At 42.4% G+C, this 12,528-nt stretch overlaps 1 protein-coding gene across 3 annotated transcripts in view; it reads right to left on the reverse strand.

Moving 5' to 3' along the window:
* The window catches only part of Etv5 (ETS variant 5), a 76,612-nt gene that overhangs the window by 43,131 nt on the left and 20,953 nt on the right, over window positions 1-12,528 (reverse strand). For all 3 annotated transcript variants that reach the window (XM_008823622.2, XM_029558913.1, XM_008823623.2), the window contains exons 6-7: window positions 3,329-3,458; window positions 2,151-2,438 (exon numbers count right to left, since the gene is read on the reverse strand). In XM_008823622.2, coding sequence (XP_008821844.1) covers window positions 2,151-2,438; window positions 3,329-3,458 — 418 coding nt within the window. The remainder of the gene's footprint in view (window positions 1-2,150; window positions 2,439-3,328; window positions 3,459-12,528) is intronic.

The raw sequence follows: 12,528 nt of genomic DNA on the forward strand, positions 1-12,528 counted from the left end.
TTATCAAAAAACATATATTGAGGATAAGTAAGAGGCTGGGCTAAATGCAGTCTAAGGAAAAGGGTACCAATCTGTTTTTAAGTCTCAAAAAGACCTTTCAACTGAACAGATTAAGCACCTCATAAGCAAAACAATGCCAATTACTGTTACAAAACCACACCTATGATTTGGAATGTCTCATTTTCTGAGTGCTCCCAGTATCTAGAAACAAAACTAGTCCTATTTTTATTTAATTGGGATTACACAAGTATAAGAATATTCATCAGTAGAGAATGACAACATGAACAATATTCAGGGATTCAGAGTACTGGGTAATCTGTCTATAATCTCACTTAATAAAGACACACTGGACACAGTGGCTTGTGCCTTTAATCCCAGACCTTGGGTGCAGAGGCACGTGGATCTCTGTAAGATCAAGGCCAGCTTAGTCCACATAGTGACTTCCAGGTGGCCTAGGACTAGGAAGACCCAGCCAAAACAAAACAAAACAAACCACAACCACATTGGGTAGGGTGAGTGAGGTAGGAGCATCTAACCACGACATTTTCAAGTGTGACAACAACATATGAATGTCATACACCAGATCCACCAACTCAAATCTCAGGGGTAGAACAAGAAAATCTGCACTTGTGTATGTGAGCACCTCTGTCTCCGCCTTCTGAGCAGGCACCATCATTTCTAACTTTTTAACATGGGTTCTGAGAAACCAACTTGGGTAGGTAGGTCCTCGTGTCCTCACAGCAAGCACTGTACAGACTGAGCAACTCCAAACTAGCAAAATAAAAAGGGTATTTAGGCCAGAGTTTACAGACAGCCCACAGAAAGGCTTTGCTTTGTCTGTCAAGTAGTGTTTTTACTTTAATCGGTTGTCAACCTAAAAAACAAACTACTTTTTACATAAAAACACCAATTCCCTTGAAGAACAACAACACTGAGAGCATAACAACTACTGAAGCTTGATGGAAGCTGCTCTTTTTCAAGAGCTCTGGGTGGTGACAAGAGGCCCAGTCCTGATCCAGAGTCTGGAACATCCAAGTCCCTTTCTGCCCCCGACTAACTAACATTCACCCTCAGGGCCCTGTACAAATGTCTGTGACTCTTGGCCTTAACAAGGGGATAAACATCAAGCAGCCAGATGACCATAATCAAAGAAACCTCCAAATAAGATCCCGGGCTTGCAGAAGCCTCCAACTACATCCCTTTTCCATCCACCTCCAGAGTGAGATAGAAATGAGGAGCAGTGGACAACATCTCACAGCCCCTGGTGACATCATTGACAATTATTATCTCATCATCCAAGACTGAGGATAACATAAAGTAAGCCCAGAAACAGCCAAGTTTTTAGAATACCAGACAATGGCCTTAGAAAGCCAGATCCCCTTTCTACCTTTACTTTTTGATTAATGAAAGACAGACTTTAGTCAAGTTCCCCTGATGCCTCAACTATTAGGACTGTAAAACTACTTGGAGCACAACTAGATTCCTATCTCAAAAGCAGACATTAGAGCCGGGTATGGTGACGTATGCCTTTAGTCCCAGCACTTGGGAGGCAGAGGCAGGCAGATCTCTGTGAGTTTGAGGGCAGATCTCTGTGAGTTTGAGGCGAGCCTGGTCTACATAGCGAGTTCCAGGTCAGCTGGGGCTACAGAGAGACCCTATCTCCAGAAGACCAAAAATAAAACCAAAACAAACAAAAAAAAAAAAACAAAAAAAACCCCGCAGGCATTATAAGTAACATTCCTAGCTAATCTCCTACTGCTGAAACGTGCTAAACAGATGGCTAATAATGCCTTCTGTTACTCAAAATCTTCCCCAAATGTTAAGTAAAATGATAATGCAATTAGGAGTAGCTTAAATTACAATTCAGTCCTCAGGCATTATCCAATGAGAGGCCTAAAAACTTCCAAGGGCTGGGGGTGGGGGTATTGTCAATAGATTGACTAGGGCTCTAAGGGGTGGGCAGCACCTGCTTCCTAAGGATATTGCAATAAAACATCTTGAATACCTGGTGGTATATAAAAGGCAGTCTTATCAGACAGGATGCCCCAGTGGAATGAGAACTTTATAGGCACCTGCCCAATAGGACTAGCTGCTGCTTCTCTGCTGGTGAGGAGCAAATGAAGTACAGTTGAGTCCAGAGTGGCACCCACCTCTGTTCTGATGGATACTGGTTTTCAGGAATCATCTTTGGCATCTGCAGGGGCTGATGTGGTGGCCGGGGTACCACAAATGTTTGCGGCTGTGATCCAGGTTCTGGAAGCGAATGAGGGGTGGGGGTAGGGCCCACCCCTTGAACTGGGCCAGCTCCAGGGGTGTGAGCTGAGGTGGGCAGAGTTGCCTGAGGTGGGGGAAATAGGGAATTCTGATGGGTAGGTGACAAAGGAGTCGTAGGAGGGGTTAATGGCTTGAACCCAGAAGGAGGCTTCCTATCGTAGGCACTGTAAACAGAAAAAGAGAAGGAAACGTTAGGGGCAGTGAAACCTAAAGCACAGGTTGCTAGGTCCAGCAGAACACTAGTTTGCAACCCCTTGTTGCCAGGAAATGACAGCATTAACATAGTTAAATTGCTCCAGCCCCAAGGGAAGATTTGTACCTCTGAGAGGTGACAAATGCACTGCGTCAAAGGCACTTGTTTAACACTTCTAGTGCTTTTTTTCTCAAAGATAATTTTAGCTTCTGCTTCCGGTTTCCTTTTTTCCCTCCTTCTAAAAGAATTCTGTGTTTGCTCCTGTAGGGGTGGATGGGTGAGGCCAACGTATGGGCCTTCTCAGGTCCCCTCATCAAAGTATTCCAGGGTTCCCAGGAATTAGACTCTCAGTGGAAGGTAAATTTCTGATGCAATGCCACTTAAATTAAAAACTCTTCTCTCTTTCCAGACAGATCTATGTTTACCTTTTAGAGCACAGAATGATTAAAATTAAAGCTTTATTCTTGAGGCCTGGATATTCTTAAGTAAAGGGCACAAGTATCGGGATATTTTCTGTTTATTCTGATTTGAAGATTACTTCCTTGGTGCTTAAAGTTCACATTAACATATGGTAGACAGGAAGAAGTATATATTACCTGCCTCAAAGCCACAGATCAAATGCCCCAGTACTCCAAGCAAAGACTAACAGATCTTGGTTCCCTGTAGAGCCCTAACACTTTAATGAAAGTTTCTGCCTTTCCTGTATAGCATATAATGGTCCCAACGGAATGGGCTACACCCAGATTACACTGGAAGAGAGAGGTATGTTCTGTCCCAGGGCGGGCTGGAGAAAACCAGAACTCTCAACTAGATGGCTACTTCCAGAGCCTTTCTGAGCAGCTTTGCCTTGGCTCCACTTACCAGTAGTTGTAGAGGCACTTTTCTCCATAGTTAGCACCAAGAGCCTGCTCATGGCTACAGGATGACAACTCAGAGGAGGGGCTATGAAGCTCCCGTTTGATCTTGGTTGGGGGTGGAGCATGAAGCACCACTGAAAGCAGAAGAGGGATAAGGAGGAAGAGAGAGGATAGCCATTTAATATACAACGTTTCCTTCTGCAAACTGCACAGCCTATTGTTCTTGGAAGTCCAGTCATATGTCAAGGAAACCAACACACTCAATTACACAACCTTCCTTCAAAAGTTAATTAAAAGTTCCTTAGCAGGGTTATCATGTGCACACCCGTAGCCTCAGCACTTAGAGGAGTCTGAGCCTAGACTGGGCTACATAGCCAGACCCTACTCTTAAAATAATTACCTTGCTAGGTGTGGTGGCCCATGCCTTTAGTCCCAGCACTAGGGAGGTAGAGGCAGGTAGATCTTTGTGAGTTCAAGGCCAGCCTGGTCTATATAGTGAGTTCCAGATCAACTAGGGCTACAGGGAACCTTGTCTCAAAAAGACCAAAAAAAAAAAAGAAAAAAGCTTAAAGTCAGACATCATCATGTGACATTTTTATTTAGCAAAGCACTGCCCCGCAGGGCCCCCCATCCATTTCTTTGGTGATGGGTCTTGTTTCCCGGAGACTCTGACCTACATGTGATGTTGAGGAAAAATAGAGGTAGCATAGAACACCAAAAAAAATGTGGAAACTGCCCGGTGGGTGATGCATGCCTTTAATCTTAGCACTGAGGAGACAGAGGCAGGTGGACCTCTGTGAGAACTAGGCCAGGCTGGGCTACACAGTGAATTACAAGCCAGCTGGGGTTACAGGGAGATCCTCCCTCAAAAAACAAATAAACACTGAAGACATCAAGGAAGGGGCAAAACAGCCAAAAAGTGTGTTGGTAGGCAGTACAGCTCATCAAAGGCTTAGCAAAGGCTTCAGACTCCTGTGGCAATGCACCTCTTATTCAGAGGCACATTTAGAACTTAAACGTGTATGAGTTTAAAATTTCTATTTATGTGTGTGTCTATAATTGGTGTGTGTCTCTGTGTGTATACCACAAATGTACAGGTGCCTGTGCTAAATGGGCGTCAGATCCATGGAGTTGAAGTTACAGGCTTATGGGGCTGCTAGGACACTAACTTGGGTCCCCAACCCCTGAGCCATCTATCTCTCCAGCCTCATAGTCTTTCTTCAAGTAATTCTAAATATCAGCTCTAAATAAAAACACTCCACTTTAGTGGAATTACAAAAAGAATTTAAAAGAAATAAAACAATTCAGCAGCCCAGTATATAGGAAAAGCTAGCTACTGGAAGTGCCAGCAAGGACTCTGCTCACAATACCTGCTGCCAGGCCCTGACCAGCAAGGCTGGCTCTCAGCCCTTTTGTACATAGCAGCAGCAACGGCTTGGGTATGTTTGGTCTTCTCCAAAACCCATATTGTAAACTGGGTCCCAGTATGATGATGCTGAAGGATGGTGTAGGATGCAGACCTTATGGATGTGTTTGGGTCATGAGTATTCCACCCAAAAGAAGGAATTACGGATGCTTTCGTGGGACTAAATTAGTAACCATGAGTGGTTACTGTGAGTGTGCCTAGCTTCTGAAGATTGTCTCTATCACACACATCTGCTCTCCCCCCTGCTTTTCTGCCCTGTTTTGAAGTGGCATGAAGACTTCACCAACCAAATAAAGTTTACATATAAATGGTATGTATGCATGAGTGTGTGAGTGTGTGTGTATACACATATTTATGTTTCCTTCATAAATTACCCATTCTGGGGTATTCTGTTATAGCAACAGAAAATGGACTAAGGCAATGTCAATAGCTTCTTGTGAATTCCTGAATTAGTCAGTAGACGAGGCTGTGACTTTATGTTTAGACACCTACTGCATATTCTACACGTGATTCTGGGAGGGTAAAGAAGCAAGACTTTTCAAAATCCATGTGATTTATCTACAGTGGCCTCCTATCCCCAAAGAATAGAAAGTCAAGTTTGCCCTTTTCTTTCTTATCTAGAAGCTGAATCATTTCAGAGGCCCTTGTACTCAAAGTAGAAAAACCCTATTAAAGCAGTTGTCTATTGTCTCCTCCAGTGAGGATTTAGAATGGCTGCTGTCTGTCTAGCTACCTGGGACCTGGAGTTTAAGTTAAGCTTCTCTGTGAACCACTTACCCTCCTTATCAAAGGACTCCTAAATAGCTAACCGCTCTGGCGACCCTTCAAAATTTTGCTTGACTTAGAGTTTACCTCCAAATATTTTGAGGATTTTGGTTAATTTTTATTGATTCTACTAAGTTGAATTAAGCTACATTGGTACACCCTTTTTTGGTCTGGTAAGACTGGAGACTCTTCCAGCCTACTGGTTTCTCTGGTGTTTTCTACAACTCTAAGTTTGAGACTCAGTGGTGAACACATGAGCCAGACAACTCTACCACCAGTAAGCTGGCTCAGTGGGTAAAGCACTTGCCCAGCAAGGCTGATGACCTGAATTGGATCCCCAGAACCCAGGGAGAAAGGAGAAAACTCCTCAAAGTTGCTCTGTGACCTCCAAACACATACCATGGCACACACACATACAAGCACATGCACACGCACACAGAGAAAAGATCATAAATACAAGAAAATGGTAAGTTCTGCCAATGACGGACCAGAGAGGACCAGTTTTTGTAATTCCTCTCTTACATAATGCCAACTGCTTTTCCTGAGTACATGAAATAAGTTGAGAACTAGCAGATTATATTTAGAAGTCTAAGATTAGAGTCTCTGTCATGATTCTTTGAGGGTGACATCACGGCAAAGTAGAGTCGATTGTTATCAAATGTTTTCAGACACAGAGACACAGAAGGTAGCCAAGCTTTTGCTTTTGTGCTTGTTAGGGAAAAGAAAAAGCCATCCCTCCAACGGAGTGGAGTGGCTGTCCGGGCACCTGTGACAAAACAGCCCAGGATACCACCACTCTGCATACTATTCTCCTGCAAAATAAGGAAAGGTAACATTTCAATTTAAACAAAAGCTACATAGCCTTGAGAAGTCTATTTTTCTTTGTCTAAAAATGATGATCACTGCTTTCCACTAAGTTTGGAAAGTAAATGATTATAACAATACTCAACTTTCTCATTTCAGGTTTTAGAAATGCCTTGACATTTTCACAATATTATTATAAAAATTAACAACCAGTTTGCTAACAAGGCAAACATTAAAATATAAACCAAAGTTGCTGAAAAAGAAAATTTTTATTTTAATTTCAGGAATAGCACATTCCATTTCAAAAAAGAATCAAGGTACTGGCTGAGAATGTCTTCAGTTTCTTCAGCTCCATACAGAACACCAAGTGTGGACCACAGCATTTGGCTCTAAGTTACGCAGATACAGTGCCTTCTGTCACAAAGTTGTCTTATATGTGGTATCTTATGTTCTTTGTACAAAGAAATTCAGATGTGGTGGCACACTCCTATAATGCTAGCACCCAGGAGGTTGAGGTGGGAGGATCACAAGTTTGAGGCCTGCCTGGGTGACATAGCAAACCTTCTCAAACAAACAAACAAACAAAAGGCAGCATCAAACCAGCTAGGCAGGGTAGTACATGCCTTTGGTCCCAGCACTCAAGAAGCAAAGGCAGGTGGAACTCTGCCTTTGGTGGAGTTCCAGGCCAGCCTGGTCTATACAGCAAGTTCTAGGCTAGTAGGGTATATATAGAGATCTTATTTAAAAAAAAAAAAAAAAAAGTGGGTGAGTCAATAATTGGATCTCATTTCCAATCAGTTTTTTAAAATAATTTATTTTCATTTTATGTGTGTGAGTGTATTGCATGCATGTAAGTAAGTGCACCCATGTCGTGCATGCCTGAGGACAGAAGAGGCCGTCAGATCCCCTGGAACTGGAGTTTCGGACAGTTGTTAGCTGCCATGTGGGTGTTCGGATTCGAACCCCAGTCTTCTGCAAGAACCAGTGTTCTTAACCTCTGAGCCATCTCTCCACCCCTCCAATCAGTTTTTAACCCTCAAGGTAGGGACCACATCTATTCTATAAGTCTAGGAACAATTCAGTCATCAATTCTCCCCCCAAAATTAATCATTTGAAGAAAAAGCACGGCAGAAACAAGAATTTCAAGTTTCACAGACCTTGGTTGACAGGTCAGACATAGGGCTCCAGTGTAGGGAGGAAAGAGGCCTGGCTCCCCAGAGTTCTGCTGCACAGAGGCATGTGTGCTAGTGAAGGGACACTCCCTGCTGTGGGGCTGTTTCCTCATTTGTAAAATGATGTGATGCTGCCTTGCAAATAGAGAGAACTGCCCAGCACCTTTCTTTCAGATGGTGCTGTGCTGCAAATTATGTGTTTTGTTTTTGTTTGTTTGTTTTTGCCGTTTCCTACGTTTTTTTAATTTTTTTTTAGAAGAAGCATATTATTACAGCTTTAACATGCCCAATAACAATTTCCAGAGCAAAAACACAGCTCCCCCAAAAGTGGCTATAAAATTTCTAGGTTCGCCGTTGAATTAATACAGTTATACAATATTGAACTCAGCATAAGCCCTGCAAGACGCAAAATTGAATGAGTTTTCAACCCTCAAAAAAGATCTCCATTTCATTCCAAAATATACTGTTTCCTACAGAAGGACTCATTGTTTTTGCTACTAACACTGAGATGTTGGCGCGTGCATATCTAATCTGTATGTATCTGATCATTACTAGTCATAATCGTTTGCACTCGGATCCTTGGCACCTGTGTATGTCTACAAAGTCATCGGGTAGACTTCAATGGTAACGTTATTCCCTGTGTTTTTTAAAAATACTGTGTTTGCCGGGCGTGGTGATGCATGCCTTTAATCCCAGCACTCAGGAGGCAGGTCTCAGTGAGTTCCAGGACAGCTAAGGCTACAGGAAGACCCTGTCTCAAAAAGACCACCCCCCCCCAAAAAATGTGTTTGCCTTTACACAGTGGACTCACTAAATGATGACAGGCATCTAGGACCATAAAGGATGACACTGAATTGGAACTGAGAAAGGATCACAGACTTCTGAGGAAGTTTGAGAAATGCTGAAAGTATTAGCTATTTGAGCTGAAAAACATCTACAATTAAAAACTTTGGAGTTTAAGCTCAGACTATGGAAGACAGAACCACAAAGTCAATGGCGCCTCGACAATTTGTGATGAATATGGACCACCTTCATTGTTACAAAGATTTACTCCTGCCTTCCCTTCTGAGGATCGGAGAGGAGATCAACATTCTGAGAAAGTTGGCACTTACAACAGTAAGCACAACAGACAAGGTCCTCTCCTCACTGCATGAAGTTCAAGATTTTAAGTTTCAGCAGTTGAGAAGTTAACTGAGGCCTCGGTATACTTCATCGACCTTTTACATTTAAGTTAAGAACCCCAAGGTCTAAGGAGTTGAAGGAATCATGCGAGGTACTGGAGACAGGGCTGTTGGAAGAAGAGGCAAAGGCACTCTGCTGTCATTTAACAGCAGACAGAAACGGAAGGCATTCCCATCACTGCCTAGTTAATTAAAAATAGAGGATAGAAACCTTTTTCATTTCAACTAAAACAAAAATATCATACTATACCTGGTTGAAAGTACGTTCGTGTGTGCACATGCGTAACGTGCACATGTATATGGAGGTGCACTTGGAGACCAGGAAGAAGGACATTGGGTGTCCTGCTATCATTCTCCACCTTACTCCTTTGAGTCAGGGTCTCTCACTGAGCTTCGAGCTAGGTTAGTGGCCAGCAGTGATCCTATCTCTACCCGGCCCCAACAACATTGGGATTTCAGGCACCCACAGTCTCACTTGGCCTTTTACTTGTGTGCTGGGAGTTTTAACTCAGGTCCTCATGCTTGCTCAGCAAGTACTCTTGCCTGCTGGGCCATCTACCAGCCCCCAAGAACCACCAGTGATTCTGGAAAGAACAAAAGAGCCAGGCCAAGAAAGAGGCTTATATAAGGCAAGAACCCCCCCACCCCCATAGCATTCTCTATGCACCTAGTACTTTGCTTATTTTATTCAGTCTTTCCAACCTAATGGAAAAATTATTTCCACTCTTTCCATTTATAGATAGGAAAACAAGGCTCAAAGGAGCTTGTTACAATCTCCCAACTAGTAAGTGGCCAGGATTTCTACCCAAGAAGTTCTTAGCCATTGTATTACATTGTCTCTCAGAGGTAATCATAAGAAAAAAAGAGTAAATCAAGAATTAGCCAAGCCAGGTATGGTGGCGCATGCCTTTAATTCCAGCACACCAGAGGCAGAGACAGGTGTATCCCTGAGCTCAAGGCCAGCCTGGTCTACATAGTGAGACCCTGTCTTAAAACCCAAAAATGGGGGGTGGGATGAAACTGGACACTGTGGCTCATGTCTGTAATGTGTAATCCCAGTACTTAGGTAGAGGCAGGAGGAGCAGCAGTTCAAGGCCATCCTTGGCTATAGTATAGCAAGTTTGAGGCCAGTTTGGATTACTTGAGATCTTGCCTGGAAAAAAAAAGATGGTGTGGGCAAAAGAAAGCCAGACATGGTGGTATAAGCCTCTAATCACAGAACTCAGAGGCTAAGGCAGGAGAACACAGTTCAAGGTCACCATGGACTGCATAGCAAGATCTTACTGCAAGTGAGAAGGGAGGCAGATTAAAGAAGTAAAGAGATGAAGAAAGTCGTATGTCAGAAGACACAGAAAAATTTCTTTTTTCCCCCATCATAAGGCTGCTGGCTCAGGCTGCCTGCCTTTTTAGGTGGGCACACCTCTGATACTTAATCCACTCAAGATCAGACACCTCCCGTATCTTTGTGACACCAACTGTCCAGGATCCTCCTTTATTCCTATTGGAACTAACCTCTTTGACTGGACAGCCCTTATTCTTTGGATCCAAGCCTACTGTTCTAGTGTCCCATCAAAAGGTCTCCTTCTCCATCTGCATTCCAGAGTCTTCTCTCAGTTAGAGAACTGTAAGCACTCCGAAGACCTGTGTCCCTCCCAACACTGCCTGAACTCAGATCTCTATGTGACTATAAGAACTCTACTAAAGAAGTTATTTATAAAAGCAGATTAAAAACTGTTTGTCAGGAGTAATTAAGTCCACATCCAGGTACACATTACAAAGTACAACGTACTGTTTCCTAGCCCATCATAATATTCTAAATCTAGAGATGGTGTTTACCTATCAAACAACTTAACTTCCTATTAGACTGAAAAAACGCCTTAGATTTTTCTGACACAAGATTATAAAAAACAGCCTGGTCCTCACCAGTGTAATAAAGGAAAAAAAAAAGGGGGGGGGGGATGAAGCAAAGGGATGAGAAAGGCATGTAACTGTCATTCTTCAGATGGTCTGGATGGGCACATAGAAAATATGAATAGGCTGGGGCTGGAGTGATGGCTCAGTGGTTAAGAGCACTGACTGTTCTTGCTGAGGACCTGGGTTCGATTCCCAGCACCCACATGGCAGCTACAAACTGTCTTTAACTCCAGTTCCAGGGGAATCTGAAGCCCTCCTCTAACCTCCACGGCACTGCACGACACGGGTGCACTCACAATACATGTAAGCAATACACTAGTACACATAAAATAAAAATAATAAATAAAATATTTTTTAAAAATAGGCTAATTTGGCAAGGTTAATATACAGAAAGAATTTTTTAAAAATCCAGTAACAAAACACTGTGAAATAAGAAAAGACATTTAGGGCCAGTGAGATGGCTAAGTGGGTAAAGGTGCCCATCAATAAGTCTGGTCACCGGAATTTGACCCTTGAGATCCACATGATGGAAGGAGAGCACCCACTCCCAGTTGCCCTTTGACTACCACACATATGTCATAGCACATGTGCCCATACGCATACACACATGAACAGTAAGCAAAAATGCAACAAAAATGCATTTATATTAGCAACAGAAATATCAGTTATCTAAATATGTGTGATGCCTATAAAACACTAGCAAAAATTAAAGACTAAATTGAAGGATATATTATGTTATGGCCTGAAAAGCTTCATATTGTGAAGATAAAATTCTTACAAAATTTATCTATAGGTTCAATATAATATAACATTAAACAAAACTTTAGCACCATACAGAAATTAGAATGAAGAAATTATAATTATATTTATTCAGACATGAGTCTTACAAATATGCTAAGAAAATAAGCCAGGCATAAAAAGGTAGACACAGTATATGCACCCTTATAGAAAAAAAAAATTTAAAGAGGATGTGTGTGGTAGCAATGAACATTTTTTTTTTTTTTTTGTTTTTTTGAGACAGGGTCTTCCTGCAGTCCCAGCTGACCTGAATTCACTATGTAGACCAGGCTGGCCTTGAACTCACAACGATCCGCCTGCCTCTGCCTCCCGAGCGCTGGGATTAAAGGCGTTCGCCACCACGCCTGGCTAGCAATGAACATTTTTAATCCTAACACTCAGGAGGCAGAGGCAGGTTGATCTCTGTGAGATCAAGGCCAGGCTGGTCTACATAGCAAGTTCCAGGCCAGTTGGGGGCACAGGCAGACTGTCGCAAGCTGGAGAGATGGCTCAGAGGTTAATAACACTGGCTGTTCTTGCAGAAGACTGGGGTTCAAATCCCAGCACTCACATGGCAGCTAACAACTATCCGTAACTCCAGTTCCAGGGGATCCCATAGCTTCTTCTGTCCTCCACAGGCATTACAGGACATGGGTGCACTTACCTACATGCAGGCAGTACATGCATGCACATAAAATAAAAATAAAGTATTTTTTAAAAAATAAAAATAAATAAATAAACGTCATGCATTTGACAAAGGTTGGGACATCGGAACCTTCATGTACTGTCGGTAACTGTCCTAACTCCAGTTCCAGGAGATCTGACAGCCTCTTCTGTCTGCCCCTGGCATTGTATGACATGGGTGTGCTTACCTACATGCAGGCAACACACATATACATAAAATAAAAATAATAAAATATTTTTAAAAAATAAAAAAATGTAAAGAGACAAAACTAATCTATGGTGCTTAAAGTCAGGATGAGGTTATTTTCAGGGGGTGGTGCCTGTTAAGAGAACACATGGAAATGTCTTACATACTCAACAGTTCTGTTTCCCAATCTAAGGGTTTATCCTGCTGGTGGAAGTTCATTATACAGTAGTACCCCTTATGATTTATATATATGTTCCTTTAAGTTTTTATTTACTAAAAAGAAAAAAATAGCAG

Source organism: Nannospalax galili, unplaced genomic scaffold (genome assembly GCF_000622305.1).
Source record: "Nannospalax galili isolate Female #2095 unplaced genomic scaffold, S.galili_v1.0 scaffold1349, whole genome shotgun sequence".
NCBI classification, from domain to species: Eukaryota; Metazoa; Chordata; class Mammalia; order Rodentia; family Spalacidae; genus Nannospalax; species Nannospalax galili.